At 41.4% G+C, this 16,996-nt stretch overlaps 1 protein-coding gene across 1 annotated transcript; it reads right to left on the reverse strand.

Moving 5' to 3' along the window:
* Nucleotides 1-500: 500 nt before the first annotated feature.
* On the reverse strand, nt 501-13,076 carry casd1 (CAS1 domain containing 1). Its single transcript, XM_049603297.1, has 18 exons — nt 12,610-13,076; nt 11,309-11,405; nt 10,854-10,974; nt 10,102-10,146; nt 9,950-10,012; nt 8,950-8,994; nt 8,708-8,831; nt 8,134-8,348; nt 6,922-7,341; nt 6,571-6,660; nt 6,354-6,473; nt 5,953-6,109; nt 5,732-5,811; nt 3,856-3,957; nt 3,555-3,695; nt 3,134-3,211; nt 2,259-2,351; nt 501-1,060 (listed from the first exon to the last, which is right to left on the reverse strand). Exons 1-18 carry the CDS (start codon nt 12,845-12,847, stop codon nt 791-793), a joined length of 2,499 nt encoding a protein of 832 aa, XP_049459254.1. The 5' UTR covers nt 12,848-13,076; the 3' UTR covers nt 501-790.
* Between the last annotated feature and the right edge of the window lie 3,920 nt (nt 13,077-16,996).

Here is a 16,996-nt window from a genome sequence, read left to right on the forward strand (position 1 = left end):
ACTTTAGTTTTGACAGTTTCATGATCACCCGCACCAGTTGTTGGTCCATATTTTGCATATTTAGATATCTAATGCTATTTTTTTTTTTAAATCACCAGAAATACTGTACAAAGTCATGTTGATAATAAAATGCAGCACAATTTTTTTTTCCTTTTTAGATATCTGAATATGTAGATTATGGATCCACCTGAGTGAAAACACCTTCAACTGCTATTGCCATGTGGACGGAGTGTGCCAAGTGATCATTTCCAGAGTGAGGTTATGAAAGGAAGTACTGTAATGTGACAAAATAAACGGATTAGTTTGTTTGGCTAAACAGAAGCAACGCTGCAAAGATTCACACAGCAAGCATATGGTCTTGAAATGAGAGGACCTCTTTTTGATTGAGATAAAACTCGACAGACTTCCCCTCTGCTCTCCGATGAATTCAGATAATGTAAACGTTTTGTTCTTTTTTTTCCTCTCTTGCAATTTGCCCTTTGCCCTGAAAGGAGCAACTGTTTTGTTTTTTTTGTTGTTTTTTTTTGTTTTTTTTTGAGTATTTTTCTTTTATTCAGTGTGCGACTTTCACAGCAGTCAAAAAGTACAGACTCTGCTCATGTATGGCCAGCAAAGAGACAGTCCTCCCGCAGGTCCCTGTGTTGCCACCCAACACATCTGAGAGTCGTCTCCCGTGGCCACCAGTAGGCAAAAACACCAGGCCTGCTCCCGGCTTGGAACAATACTTCACTTCCAACCTCAGCAGGGGCTTGATGAGTCTGTTGTACCCCCACCCATCAAGAGGTGTCCGTCAGGCGCCGTGCGTGGGCTGGCTGCTCCTGGCCAGCAGCAATACAAGGACACCGAAGAGTCCGGCGGCCCCAAGTCTCTTCAGCAGGGCCATGCTGTCTTTGGGGATGACCACCTGGGCCAGTTCATTGGTGATGAGGGAGATCTCATGAGCCACACAAACAAAGATGAAGGTGCTGACCATGATGTTAAGTGAAGGGTTTCCTGGGATCAGGACTAAAATGCCCCTGGTGTCTGCTGCCAGCCAGATGTGGTACTGACATATGAACAGCTGGGGGAGACAAACAAGACATATTCAACACCATGTTATATTCCTCAGACGTCAGGAGGAGCTGATAGCTACACTGCCACTAACATTAGCTCTCAGCTTGCTTGTGGGTTAATATTACTTAAGTGTTCATTGTTCACAAGGTTTTCACATGGAGTTGATTAATCCGCAGAGGCTTCCTCAGACGCTCCTCGGGGCTGGGCCAACTGTGAAGCGAGCTGCAGCTAATGTTTACGCAGCTTCTCTGATAACTTAACCTCCTGAGGCCTGAGCCTTTGTGTGGTTTGCATTTTTATTTTCTCCTAGCTATTTGTAATTAGTAAAAACTAAGCATTGTCTTGAACAGTTACATAAGAACGGCCAGTTTACTATTAATAGTCACAAGTGTGTATTAAAGTATAAAACAGCTTATTTCAATGCCTGAACGCTGTTGTGCAAAAGCAACATTGCAAATCATGCAACATTTGTTTAATGTCTTGTAACTTTATGGGTTAGAGGTCACGGTTTAGGTCTAAATCTTTTCAAAACTGTTAATTTCAATGCCTAAACATGGCTGCACGAAAGCAAAAATGCAAATAATGCAACATCTAAAAACATGATTTGTTCATTTTGTCAATTTATAGCCTCTCAGCTTGTTCCTGCTGCTGAAATTAGTCAAATTCATATGCCAAATCAAACTATAAGCGTTATCAGGCAATATTAAACAAGTTTGAATCGTAAAATTTTGTTAGGTTTTGTATCTTTGTCACTTTTGTGTCGGCCACAGCTGTAGACTGACTTGGAAGATTTGGCTGCCATCTTGTTTTTACATGGATTAGTGCTACCACTAGATGGCACAAAAAAAAGTCCATGAACAAGGACAAGTCTTACTGTAGTGATGCAGAATTAAGTAAAAAGTGCAGCAAGCCCAAAACGTAATGTCTTCATATGAGAATGCAGGGTGTCAGGAGGTTTAGATCCAGACGCCTGATGACTAAAACTCTTTGTCCGGTTAAAAGATGTTGTTACAAAAATGATCATGATCTAAAAAGAGACGTGAATTTTATGATTCTTATCTCATCTTAGCTGAATTACAGTTTGCTCGTTTCTCTTAACTGTTTTATGGTGCCCTTTGCAGATCCTTGTAATATATTTTTATTGAGGACAATATACATATACTTTTTATCACATTACTACAACTTAACTGTCGTTCCCATCTTACCTCCAAGGAGATCTTTCCAAACCATGCAAAGAATGAGCTATATACAGAGCGGGCGTAGCCAGGAATGTTCCTGATGAGAATGAAGGCCAAAATCTGTGGACAAAAGAGAGCGAGGGCACACTGTGTTGTCAGATTCTTATCATTTAAGGTGGCAGGCTGAAGTCAAGGAGTAGTAGACACTCAAGTTAGAGTGAGATACAATCACTGAGTCATCAAGTGTAAGATGTGCAATCCTGGCCAGTCTCAGAGAAATAAGCTCAAGTATGTTCTTAAAGACATTATCTACTGCTCTGCTCCTTCCCAGTGGGGACTGGCTCCACATAATAGCAGTGCTATCTTAAGCAACGAGAGAAGGCAACTCCCTTGTTGTTACACTCATATTATCCTGTCATGTGACGAGGATAACGACATCTCAACACAAGAGGAAAGGAATCACAATCGGGTTACGAAATGTGAAACAAAGCGTGTTTGCTGTAAAACTTCACACGCTAAAACAAAAGGTGAGACGAAGACGGAAAAACTTTGATGGCACCACCCAGGTACAGACAATGGTTTGATACAGTACAGGAAATATCTGTGATAGCGAGGATGATGTATTCTTTAAGAATGAAAGAAGACGAGTTCAACAGAAAATGGGAGAAATGGATTCGGTTTAGAAAACAAGACATTAACAGTGTATTATCTTAGTGAGAAAGTGGCTGCTAGATTTGCTTCACTCTAATCCACTCAATAGTTAGCAGAGTTTGGAATCCACCAGCCACAAAGTTAATTTCCAAACCTGAATGCATTACTAGTTGTAACCTCCTCTCTATAGCTGTACATTTCAATGTTTTGGAGGAGAAAAAAAAAAGAGAGAGCACAAATTTTTTTTTTACCTGGACCACAGAGATGAAAGGATGCATCTCGTTGCACTCTGTTTTGGTTTTGCAGCTGCTTGCCCATATTGAGTAAGTCTAGAGTGATGGGGGGAAAGGAGACGTTACGCAACATGGTTTAATCTTTGGATGCAACAAAGACAAGGAGGTGGCTGATTTAGTTTGATTAAAGCAAAGCAGTTACTATAATCCCTACAGTCGGTGCTTTGGCTGAGTCAACAAAGAATAAAGGGCTGCCTCTGTGTTACACAACACACATTATCTCTGCGAGATGATGGATGTCACTATACTGAGTTGACCTTTCTTTACAACGCACATAAGAGCAGACAACTGTGGTTTTCAAAACAGACCAAGGTTGACGACAGCTATCTAGTGAGGCTACACCCAGTATTGGTACAAAGCCAAGTATGAAGAGTCTTACAATGAAGGAGACGACAGAGAGGAAGAGAAGCAGGTTTGAGATCTTGGCAGAGAAGAGGGCCTCTCCTTTGCCCTCCGACAGCACCTGGCGCTTCTGGAGCACCAGATAGATGAAGGCAAATAACATGCCGTGGATCACCGCCTGCAAAAGAACCATCGCCACGTTAAAACAATTCTTACCAAGTCTGGGAAATGTGGTCCCGCTTGAAGAAGCTTCAACGGATTACATTTCAAACAATGTGTTAATGCAAAGACTGACTACGACAGCGGGGCGCAACTAGAGCGAAACACATCTGACTTACAAATCGGTCCAGCTTCCATCTGAACCACCACTCGTGGATGCTTCCGTCCAGCTCAAACAGCATGGAGATGGGCCACACAGAGAAGACACGCTCAAAGAAACCCTGCAGTCACAACATCAAAACATTAAATAAATACACAGGGCTTCACACAAGGAGCAAACCATGAATTTGAGGAAAATGACGACAGTATAAAATAGCTCTTAAAACATTAAATTCACAATCCATTCAGCTCCATTTGGGCTAAATTACATAAATGTGATTACCACTTAAAAGTATGTCTGGGTGCAAATATCATGGTATTTTTGACCAAATATCTATATAGATATCTACATAGCGACAACACTGTATTGGGCTGAAAGATCAGCTCATGTAAAAGTGGCAAAGTGAGTTCAGAAGTATGACATCATATGCTATTTATGTACAATATAAACAAGAGCTTAAATTAGAAAAGTAACTGATGCATGAAAACCAAAAGTACAGGCAGGCTGTTTGTAACTACAGTGTAAACAACATCAGAATTCTTGAAGTCATTGGAAGACAAAGAACTGGAGGGAAACCAGAGGATCTGCAACTTGTGTAAATGACAATGTGAGCTTAATGATGTAAAGAGAAAGCTACTGTATTTGCCAAAGTGTTATTTAAACTACCCACCTATATTTAACTTTATTTTGTTAATACAACCAGACACGCCAAATATCAATTTTGAAATAGGATTTGAAGCAGCATTTGTTGTATCTTACTGTCAAACTATGTGCCATCATTGTTATTACTGTGTGTTCTCTTTGTGCGCCACACCAAATAGTCACACAGTCATTCCTGCCTGTGGCCATCAATCTCTACAACTCCTCCCTCAGTGTCAGCCACTCTGAGTCAACACACTGGCACTTGGACTTCATCCATCTATCTGTATTTAAAATTCATAATTATCTATTGTGTTTCTACTGTTGAATAGAGGCTTTAGGTGTATTATTCTTTTATTGTGCAATAATTGGTGTCATAATTCAACTGTACGATATTCTTCAAAACACGGCTTTATTCTCACCAACACCTCTTTAATGTCTATATTAATTCAACGTACGATGCACAAGTCTGTACATTTTCTCATGTTTATTCTTATTATTCTATTGTTTTATTCTATTTATTAACATTATAGGATAATACATATTTTATATTTCTGAATGCAACACTAGTTTAGACAGTGTAATGTAGCACAATGCACATATTTGTATATCTTACACACTTGCACACTCAGCACAGTGAAGATATATTTATTCCTAATATTTTATACTTAATATCTTAAGTACTAGTGTTAAACATTCTATTTGTTGTATTACCTTATATTTACATACTCTTACTTTATATAACTCTCTATTCTTCAAATTGGAGCGACTGCAATTAATTACAATTTCCCTCTGGGATCAGTAAAGTCTTTCTGATTTCAGATCATGGTCTTGAATCACAGAAGATAAATAAATGAAATTAAATGACTATTCGTGCTTTCACTAAATATTTACATGATGACATTTTGATAGATGATCATCAGTAATGTAAATGACTAAGTGGGTAAAGGTAAATGATAGAACAGCTAGAACAGTTTGGCAAATTGAGAAAATGACTTCATTTTACTGTAACGCAGCCTTTTAAACAGGGGTGTCAGTCATCACCAAAGGCTCCAATCCCGCTCACTTGATGACTTTGCACACCTAATAGTGACACACTTGTGAAGGCTAAAAGGTGGCAGGTTTCAGGAGCAAGTTAAAATGCTGTTTCAAAGGCGTTTCACCATGACCAGAATAGAACTCTCTGAGCTAACAATGACATTCAAAACTAAAGTGAGGTTTCAATGAATGAGTTTAATTATTTTTAATTCACCCACCTGTGAGTAGGCAAAGACGCAGATGACTAGCAGGAGGCCAAGTAATTTCGCCAAGACCCCAAGGTGCCACAAGCCACTGCCTGTTCGGAAAACAAAACAGTCATCAGTGAAAAGTTTTTGTAAATGCAACCCAACACAACCCCATTCAAATAACCTAGGACTTTTTCGCAACACAAGTGAGTGAAACAAATTAGGTTTTTTAGAAACTCTCTGACACCTACTGTTGGCCTTCTTCTGAAGGATCTGAGGCCACATGGCCAGCGTGGCGTAGATGGTGACAAACCAGAAGGTGACCAAAGGAACAAAGTAATAGGCCTGGTAGGGTCTGTCCATCACCATGCACAGCACCAAGACCAGGAAGTTTAGACGGAAAAGCACCTAGGGTGGAATTTGCATGAAAACAGACACATACACAGATCAATCCATAATGGTATCACACTGATAACAGTCCAAACCAAATAACTGTATATATCTTATACATAATATGACAGTATGTCACACTGAATTACAAAAGACATGAGTAACTGTATGAGTAACAGCCTTAAATCTCATAAAAATGTGATTACTGCAATAAAGAGTATTTGCATGATCCTGATTAAAGTATAACTGAATGAACCCTCACTTGGCACACTCGATACAGTCCAAAGTCTCCTTTGAGCCAAAAAAAGGAAAAGTGTCCATAGCCAGTCTGGAAAAGGTACGCTGCCACCAGCACCCGCACATGCATGTACACTGGAACAAACTGAGACAAATAATATACGCCTTAATATCAAATATCAATATAAACTGCTCGAAAGCAGGTTACTGATAGATGCGTAGAGGACAGGTTAAAGACTCACAGCGCTGGCCCCAGAAATGTGATAGATTAGAATGACCAGCTGCATCCAGCCTTTCCACTCATCTGTTTGCTCTCGGTTGAGTAATTTGGTCTGTTTGTAAAAGAAAGACAAACATGTTGATTTGCGATATCAAATCGTTAAACTTGTTGCATCCTTACCACCAGCAAAGTTTTTGGGTACTTTTACTACTTGCCTACATGTCGTGTTGGCAGACAAAAATGCACAATTTCAGAAAAATCTTTTTTCACACTTCGCAATTAGTTTTATGCTGAAATGAGACTGTGCTGTTGAAAGCTGGGGAAGTAAGCTTCCCCACTATAAAAACTATTTCCCTGAACTGCGTCTCCTCACCTCTTTGGTGTTCTCATTGTAGAACACTCCCAGGATAAGTATATAGATGAGAGGGATGAAGAACGAGGAGTGTGTGTAGAACTTCTGCTCTTTCATGAACACATCCGCTCTGTCACAAATGTAAAAATAGGCCATGATGATGCCCATCCTGCAAAGGGCCTGGAGTGGTGCCTTTGGTCCCTGAAGGACAGCTGCAGTCGTTGGCTTCTTCTCCTCTAAGCTCTCCACATCTGGGGGCACTGGTCGGCGGTGGCGGTTGTTGCCGAGGATGGCGAGGACGATAAGGACCAGGGCAGAACCCACAAAGATACATGCCGACAGTTTCTGGAGGTGGTTTGGGGGGGGCAACGTCTGGCAGCAGGAGCCGTCAATGGGTCTTATTATCTTGTTGCACAGAGAGTTCATGAGGACCATGGCTCCCTGACAAGAGGATTACACAGAGTGGGGAAAAAATGTGAGTAATAGTCTAAGATAAAACGCAAGGACTGTGCTGCCACAATAGCTACATAACCAGAACAATCGAACTGTGATGGGCAGAAATAAACCAACAATTTTTTTGAGTGACTCTTTCTAGTGTCCTATATGTAGTGGGTCACTCTGCTGAATGCTGAGTAGTCATGAATCCCTGACTTTTCCCACTTGCTATCGTAAGGTACTGCTCACGCTGCCTGCTATAGTAAGCGAACAAGAAGCAATTAAATTGGACCTGAGTTGAGACCCCCACCAGCCAAGTCCAATGGTGCATTCACTTGCTCTTCTTCCAGTTTTGGTGCGTTCATGAGCTTTAATTTGAAATGTGGAGACAACATGGACGTGACATAGAAGATGTGCTGTCTTTTATTGCTCAGAGCGTTTACAGAACACATTCATAATAAAGAGCAAGGAAACTGATAAGGTGAGCCATTAAATAGGAGCAGGAATCCATTTGTCAGATTATTCCAACACCACATGAATGCTTCACAAGTCTGTGGAGGTAACTGGGACATATGCTACTTGCCCCTCGAAGAACAACAGATCGTTGGGTCAGTGACATTTCTATAGCCTACCTACAAGTGCATTAAAGAGAAGTGTTGCGGGGCGGGCAACACTAGCTGTTGAACATGCACGTACTATAACGAAGTGTCACGGTGAAACTGACACCATATTTTGCAAAAACTGTTAACAATCTAAATGCCAACTACTAATCTTAAAATCGACAGACACATGTCCTACCACATTCCTGGTGCTCTCCGGCAGGTGCAAGCCGTCCACTGACTGGGAGATTGTTTCCAGTGCAGCCTGGCGTGACGCGGCCAACAGCTTGACTCGGGACCTGCCGTAGCGTTTGCTGCTGTTGAGCACGTCCACCGCCGCGTCATTGTACATCTCCAGCTGTGAGTTGGTGATCACTTTCCTGCTCTCACTCAACACCTCCTCGTTTACTGGGTCTAGAAGTGTGATGGTGATTTGTGCAGTGTGAACAACAAACAAGATTTAGTTTAGAGGGTGCATGTATGACAGAGAAGTACCAATCATGTCAACTTCTACTCAAAAGTACTACTTGGGAAATTAGAATTTAGTAATGACACTGTAGCACCTAAACACTGTGAAGCACCCAACCATCTGGACTGGGTGAACACTTTTGAATCACTGCTTTTAACCATCAAGTTGTTCTAATTGTAATCCCATTTGACATGAATGCAGTGATCACATGAGAGTCTAATCACTGTGGTGAAGGGAACAGGCAGTAACACTTTCCTAACCCAACTAAAATGACACATCAAAGAAAGCTCAAAGCTGAGTTTACCTTGCAAGACCCAGTAGACCTCTCCATGTTCAGCGAGCTTATCCAGGTGCACAGCAATGGTTGTCAGGTTGAGTTTGTACTTCTGCAGAGACTCGCTGCTGCCACTGTGCAACTTGATGGACCACTGTGGTAAATGGATTAATTCATGGATGAGATTAAGATTGACAAAATTTAGCCACCACCCTGTTTTTGTCTATCATGGAATGTGCCGGCATTGCTAGGCACGTAATTATACAGCTTACTGTTGCCGCTCCGAGGATGACAACATCTGGCTTTGCTGAACCTTCCTGCAACATGAGAGAAGATGCAATTAGAAAAGTAAATGTATGCCCAAGCTACATGATAATGTCAAGTTTTTCTTGTTAATAACAGAAGCTCAACCAGAGTTGCATGTATAACCTAAAATCTGTCAAGTATAACTCAACATTTTCATTGGTCGCACCAGTGCGCCTGACATTTAGCAGTTGTCTCTGTGTATGTATGAAACCACACCCTGTATTTCACCTCTGCCACATCCTGTTACAGCTCTAAAAGGCCGCGCCCAGATTCATCACAGGCGAAGGTATGTGCTCAACCATCTGCCTCCCATGTCCCAAATAAGAGGCCGTTTACACATACACAGTGATTTTGATAAGCGGAGACATCTTCCTTTGTTTGTGCCCTTCGTTTACATGTAAACGGAGATTTCTCCTCTGAAAACGAGTCTTTCTAAAAACTCCGGCCAGAGTGGAGATTTTGGAAAACTCCGGTTGCGCGTTTGCATGTAAACTGAGATAAACAGAAATAAACAGAGTTATAGGCAGCTGACGTCACAGTATGCGCCGGAACTTGCGCCTGTGTCAAAAGTGCGACCTATGTTGCTATGGTGACAATGGATACATGAAGGCTTGAGCTTCTCGTTACACTGCCACCTACAGGTTTGGCATGCTCTTGTGTATATATATACACGGGTAAGTGTAAACAAAGATCTTTTTGAAAACGGAGATAGTGAAGTGTCCGTTTATGAAAATAGCCAGCCACGTGCAAACGGCCTCTAAAATGCCTTATCCTGAGCCGACAACTTCAGCGTTTAAAATAATTTACATAAATGTGTTAATACACTACTAGTGTGTATGGGAACTGACAAAAAAGGTTACGTTTAAAATGTGCTTAAATGCTGCACCAAAAGGCGTTGTGAAATATTGTGGGTGCACCCAAGTTATGTGCTGGTGTAAAAAGTTAGTCTGGAGCATGTTTACTCACGTATGTCCATGATATCAAGCGCTCCTTCATAGAATTATTTGCCTCCGGATACCACAGGAATTTCTACACACATGAAGTAGTAGATGCTTTATCAGAGTATGTTTTTACAGACTTAGAAAAAGATATAAAACACATCCAGGAAAAAAGCTTACCACATTAACAGAGGATCTCTCATCATCAAAGGAAATGTCCTCGTGCTTCAGACATTACATGCAGACAGAGAGAAAGTCTGTTACACAAATAGCGTTCCTCTTTCTCCCTGCTTGAGATCAGACCAAAAATAGTTGTGGCTGCTGCATGACTGCCCCGCATTCCAGGGATGCATTTTTTGTTGAAGATTATTTTTGCGCAAACAACTTGGATAAACTTACATTTTTCTGTTTGAGTGCATCTTCTCAATGCTATCTATTTCAAGATTTCCTGCAGGTGTTTATTATGAAAGCTGAAGGCCTCAAGATATTCAGTGAAATCACACCTATACAGACACTTCAAGGAAAAAAGGTCACTCAGACCGTTTTGTAGCAAGTAACTGCAAATTGATTACAAAGGGTGCAATATTTTCACATCCAGCTATATAAATGGGAAAGTTATTAGTAAGGCGTACGTGGCTTTAGTTGGAACTTGAATATAATGGTTGGCTGTGTATAGTGAGATATGGCAGATTAAAAAGCAGACAAACTTCTATAATCATCAAGGGTCCACTAATTTTCATCAGATACTTTTGCCATATAGACTGTTAAGGGCACATGAGTAGAGACTACATAGAGGAATGTCTGTCAGTGTCAAAGGTCTGCTTCACATCTGTAGGTGTGTATGCCGAGCACAATCACCACTATGGTATTTGTCCCACAACTCTTGCTACCTCGGCTGAACAATTGTTGATGGTGGTTCTTCTCATAATTACCTTGTTTCCATCTTCTCTTTGCGCAGGATCAATAATTTTGATGAAGGAGTAAAACAACTGCCTGATTCGTGAATCACCAATAAAGGCCACTTGCTTTTTAGCAAGGCAGGTTTTGGCTTCACTGTAAGACAAAAATGGCAGAGAGGAATCTGAAACCTGTCCATTCAAGGAACTACAGATAGCAACCATTCATGTATTGGTTAACTGCATTCTCTAACCTCATCAAAAGCCGATCTAATGACACAATGCCTATTAGTGTGATAGTATCTTCTCAGTTGCTTATTCGTCTCAAGAATTACTCATCCACCATCCAGAGACACACACACACACACACACACACACACACACACACACACACACACACATCTTATCTATTACTGCTACACACTTTGTTGTTCATCTTTGTCTCAAACATAGTGTTCATATAGCAACCTTGCACAGTTAGTGTGACTCACATGCTCTTGTATTTGTGCATCATGCAGCCATAAGGCTGCCACACGTTCTCCCCCAAATAACGTCCTTTGGACAGCAGCCATTCACATGAGTCTCCGCCTGGAGGCAAGACACAGAGAACCCCCCCAGTAAGACCAAACAAAAACTGCTCTTGCATTCACTCATAGTATTTCTGTGCCTATGACTGCAACCTGCTGTCTCAATAGTACCATGGCTTTTCATTCAGTGCTGTCAAAAGGCTGGTATACAATACCGGGCTCTCCTAGGGGCAATAGCACAAAATGAAGCCATCAGCAATTTAGCTCAACCATTAATCTCTGCAGCTATTCATTTGTGTGCAAAATGAATAGAGCCATCAGCACTTGAATCAACCAATGGAAACAGGCGAACATGAAGGGTCTGGCGAGATAGGTAGGCATGTAGTGTCATCGCCAGGGACAGCAGCTGTTCTCACACAGAAGTCTATGGTCCCTATCCCTTCTCAAGAACAAATACAACTTTGTGCAACACGGATTAGTGGCGGATGTAAGCGATGCTATTTGCTTTTAATAAAATTCTGGGCTTTGTTTGATCACTGTCATTGTCAGGCTTAGGGTGTGGGACAAGAAAAATGACATCCAACCTGTTACACCTGAGAACCAGTGAGCATCTCTATCATCGGAGCTAACTCATCTTTGCGTGACAAGCCAATGCAAACTTCAAAAAGACCTGAGACAGGAAGCAGGCTGCTCCAATACTGTTCACAACCACTGAAGCCACAGTTTGTTAGTGTAAACTAACATTACACATTACTGAGCGGCTTTGTAGATAGTGTAGCATGTAGCTTTATCTGTACAGCTAACGAAATAGGCAGCACTGGCGATTTAAATGGCTTTGGCCTCCTAGTGCTGACAATGTCAATTTTCTGTGTCAATTATTAGCTGCATCAACCTAACGTTACACACGGCTTCCCCAGCGTGTCCTGACAGCAGCATGTAAACACAGCTAAATGCAGTGTTAGCTTTATTCAGCTAAGATAGCCAGACAGAGCCGACTTAAGTTCATGCAGCAGAGTTACCGTCGGTGAATTTACGCTATAACGTTATATATACACACCCAGCTGTCTTTATTAAGGCTATCAATGTGTATGTCTCAGCTTTAAAAGGCAACGCTGGTTAACAGCACTGTGCCGACCCACAAAGAGAAGTCCTAACAGAGACACAAACAGCGAGCTACAGCTAGCTAGCTAACATTAGCATTAGCTGATGTCAAGTGTTTGACTGGCTGCTTCAACAGTGACTTAAATGAACGGGATACCACTTACCTCCATAGTACCGCGAAGCAGTGTGGAACACGATGAGTAAGATGACGACTACTAGCGATATCAGTTTGGCGTTTTTGATGGTGAAATGTTGATTTATTTCGCGTTTGCCCAGGCTATAGGCCAGGACCGCCATCTTTGCTCCTCCATGACAACAAGCACCTGTGCAGCCTAACGGCGGCGCTCCTCCCTGCGCACCCTCGGCCCGCTCTGCCTCATGCGACACCGCCTCCTTCTCCATCAACACACCGCTGGCAGGTGCAGATCAACAAATAATTAAATAAATAATCGGTGTCTTTATGAATCTGCCCAACTTTTCACGCAGATTACTGTCACTTTAGGCTGATGTGCCGGAGTAGTTTAAAGCTCAAAACCCGGAAGCAACTGTCTGAAAACAAAACTTAAAGTCTTTCCTGGAAAACTGTAGTCGTCCTCCTCTCCGTGAGCACCCAATGCGGGCACGCAGTTTGTCTGGTTTTTAATGAGGTGATTTTCAGGTGTGGCTTGTTAAACCGGTTGCTTTAGAGCTGCAAGAGATCAGTTGCGCCAGCTTTGTTTATCCCCCGAGCAAAGGGTAAGGGAATCTTGTGTAGTAGTGAATGGTAGTTGCTGATTTTGGCGTTTTGGGGGGATTTCCTGCTCTGATTTCCAGGACAGTGATTTGATTTAACCTCCTTGGATAAACACAACAATCTGCTGACTTGAGATTTGTAAATTGCAGTAGTTTTCAGATTTTGTTCTCTTAAATTAGGTCCCTTGTTGGAAGTGGCATTAGGGACAGGGCCGTAAGCATCTATTCATAATGGGGGGCCAGGACCTCTGTAGGGGGGACCATGGGTATCCTTCCCTGGGAAATTTTTCTCTATTTTGAAGCTTTTTTTTATACACTCTTGAACCTTATTTACCATTTAAAAATGATCTTTAACTTTCCAGATCTAATTATGAATTGTGATTTAGTAAAATTATAATATGTAAAAGTATGTCTTTATGTCAACAGTAGTGGAATATGATTAAATACATTTATTAAGTATGAATGTAATGCCAGATTATTAGATAGGAGGCTTTTTATTAGTAGGCTTCTCTTTTTTTTTTTTTAAAGATTTTTTTTTTTTGGCCATTTGGCCTTTAATGGACAGGACAGGTAAGCGTGAAGGGGGATAGAGAGAGGGGGATGACATGCAGCAGGGGGCCACAGGCTGGATTCGAGCCCGCTGCGGCAACAGCCTTGTACATGGGGTGCCTGCTCTACCACTAAGCCACCAACGCCCCAAGTAGTAGGCTTATTCTTATTTTTGAAACATATCCTCCTGACAGCCTGTATTTTGGGTTGACTTGACCTGACACTTCATTCTGCTTAACTTAGACCTATTGTCCTCATTTGTGAACACTTTAATGTGCCATCTAGCGGCTCATGTAAAAACAAGATGGTAGCTATCTCTGCGAAGGCAGTCTGGCAACAATTCTGAGCAATTTTAGCAGCATTTACACTAAGACACTTGACAATGGGGCCCAATCCTTCACAGCTGATAAGTGCACCTTTTTTTCGTCACTGTCACAGAGGCCTGGTCCCTACTCCATCCTTCCCTCAGCTGCTTGTATTCTCACACACTCCCGCACCCGTGACCACATCACCCCCGTCCTTCATGACCTCCACTGGCTCCCCATCCCCCAGCGTATCCACTTCAAACTCCTCCTCATCACTTATAAAGCTCTCCACAACCTGGCTCCCACTGCCTGTCTGAGCTCCTCCACTGGCACACTCCCTCCCGCACTGTTGGGTCTGCTGATGCCAACTTCCTGTCCTGCCCCACCAGGACCAACCACCGCATCTGGGGGGACAGGGCCTTTTCCATTGCTGTTCCCACCCTCTGGAACTCACTCTCTAAAGACATCAGAGACTCCCCCTCACGCTCCACCTTCAAGAAAACTCTCAAAACACATTTGTACATCTGTGTGCTGTATAATCAGTTATTATTAAACACTGTGCAGTATCAGCAGTGCTAGGGAGCATGGTAACAATAAAAAGCATCAACTGTAAACTGCCAGTGGCATCATGGACTAATCTGACAAATCAGTCTGCCACTCTGCACTGTCACATTTTCAAAAAACTTTCAGCTGCTTGACTTGTATTTCTTCACCTGGGTGGAACAGACAAGGGCTTCCTTTACTGCAACCATTCATTTGGATGTACACTGGACACCCATGCAGATAAAGCTGAATGGAAGTTATAATAAGAACCCTAAAGTGTAGACACACGGTATGCTGACACAAAGAATGTTGACACACAAGTTTGTCAGGCAGTGTTCACCATCAACAGGATGGAATAAATCAGCAGGTCTGGTCTGAGTTAGAGGGAGAGTTAAATGAACATTGAGATCCCTTTTTGAGTAGTTATACTGTGTAAAAATACTGCATTGTATCATTATTAGCTTATTATTACTGATTCATTTTCATGCTAAATTTTAAGTAAAAATTAATTTAGTTTATTCTGGGCTCACATGTTGCATATCCCAAAATAAAGATGTGTTAATTATAGTACAAATGACCTGGGGTCAGGTGGTGCTCTAACTGATTAGTCTGGTAGGTCTTGCATCATGGTCAGACAATCATGTGAATGTAAGTTTTAAAAAAGTAAAAACTTGATCTGCAAAGTAACTAGCAACTCTGGCTGTCAGAGAAATATAGTGAAGAAGAAAATAAGGAGAAAATTGCCCTCTGAAATTTAGGGAAGTGCATCTGTTAGGTAGAATCAAATGTAAAGTATCTCAATTTTGTACTGTGGCACAGTAACCTACTTGAGTAAATGTACTTTAGTCTTTCTGCCACTGAAAATGATTACATCATCAGCATCAACAAATTGTCACTTCAGTTGTGCCATGCTAATGTAAAGTCAAAGGTCCAATGCCACTAAGGCTAAGCTGCATTGTAAGAAGAGCAGGGATGCTACTAAAAGCATGCCATGCTGCCCTCTAGTGGTTATAGAAAGTGCTGCAAATGAACTTTTGTGAGATGATGCCTTCATCTCCATGCACAAGGGCAGATTTTGAGAGGGTGTGCAAAGCAGGAGACACATCTCCTCCCTCAGTGTTTAGAACATGTGCGTTTGTCTCCACCAATAAAAACATAACAAATAAGAGACATTTACACCATAAATTAATGCAGATTTGTGTTTTTGTATTTGTGTATTTGTGTGAAACACTTGACGTCCTGGGACGTAAGACAAATTTCAGATTTTTTCCTGATAGTAAAGTGAAATCACATCGAATAAAGTGAAATCAAGAAGAAAAGGCACAAACTGGTGCAAAAACCCCAGTGTTAAAATAAAACCTACGCCCTTGCACACATGGAAGAAGTTTGCCCTCCTAAGCCGAACCAAGTAAGACAAACTTCTCCCAACAGCAAACAGAACTGCCTCTACATGTGGGTGTGTGATTAAATCCAAAATTTCAAAATGCTTGCATATCCCAGTTCCCTTAACACACTTAACTCACGCTGATTCTCAGCCACTGACAAAGTGACAAAACAAGTCATTTCTGACAAAGTGCCATGTCCCCATACTGAATCTTAGCTAATACTGGTGTGCACTTATCACTGCAATTCAAGCCTTGATCCAAATCACAGAAATTTATTTGGATGCAAAAGCTGTATTATGCAAGGAAAAGCAACATCAGAGGATGCATATTTACAAGAAACAATGCACTTTAGTAATCACACATTGGCATGGACAGTGTCAACAGAAATTTACTGTACATTAAAATTGGATGTACCGTTGAAAAGCAAGAAACAGGGGGAAGGAAAATCAGGATGTGGCTGTGCTTCCACAATAGGAAGATGTTTAAATTAAACTAGAACCAAAAACAGTGACAAACCTTCAATGGTGTTGTTAAAACATGAAAGCACTTAAGTCACTGAGTAGTGTGTTTTGGAACATTGGACATGCTTTATTTCAGAACTTTTCACAATTTATTTAAACATCTCACATATACAAAATAGGTACAATAGACTTTGTGGTATCGTTTTTTGAGAGAGAGAGAGAGGCCGTCTTAAAAAAAACATTCAGAATTGGGTGAAATATGTGCTGTCAGTATGAACACTCTGTGTGGGGTCTGAAGAGTTAAAAAAAGCCTGAACAAAAAACCAAAACAAAAAAAAACCTTCTAGACAAAACAAAAAAAGAACAAAACAAAACAAAACAAAAACCAGACATCAGGTTTAGAAACATTCCACCTGCTTAAAGTGGGGGAGTATCAGGGGACCAATGCAAGACTCCTCAAATGTCAATACAAAGTAATACAGTAAAAAGTGGTTTGCTCCACAGCTGCATATTAGCACCATAGATCTCTGCTTCAAGTAACTGAGCACCTTCCGATACGGGACAAAGCTTGAAGCA

Source organism: Epinephelus fuscoguttatus, linkage group LG17 (genome assembly GCF_011397635.1).
Source record: "Epinephelus fuscoguttatus linkage group LG17, E.fuscoguttatus.final_Chr_v1".
In the NCBI taxonomy this organism is placed as follows: domain Eukaryota; kingdom Metazoa; phylum Chordata; class Actinopteri; order Perciformes; family Serranidae; genus Epinephelus; species Epinephelus fuscoguttatus.

Coding starts and splice junctions, on each gene's coding strand:
- casd1 (XM_049603297.1), bottom strand. CDS start 12,847: ATGGAGAAGGAGGCGGTGTCGCATGAGGCAGAGCGGGCCGAGGGTGCG. Junction 8,349..8,707: donor GGTCTACTGGGTCTTGCAAG/GTAAACTCAGCT, acceptor TCACACTTCTAG/ACCCAGTAAACGAGGAGGTG. Junction 3,696..3,855: donor GATGGAAGCTGGACCGATTT/GTAAGTCAGATG, acceptor GTTCTTTTGCAG/GCGGTGATCCACGGCATGTT.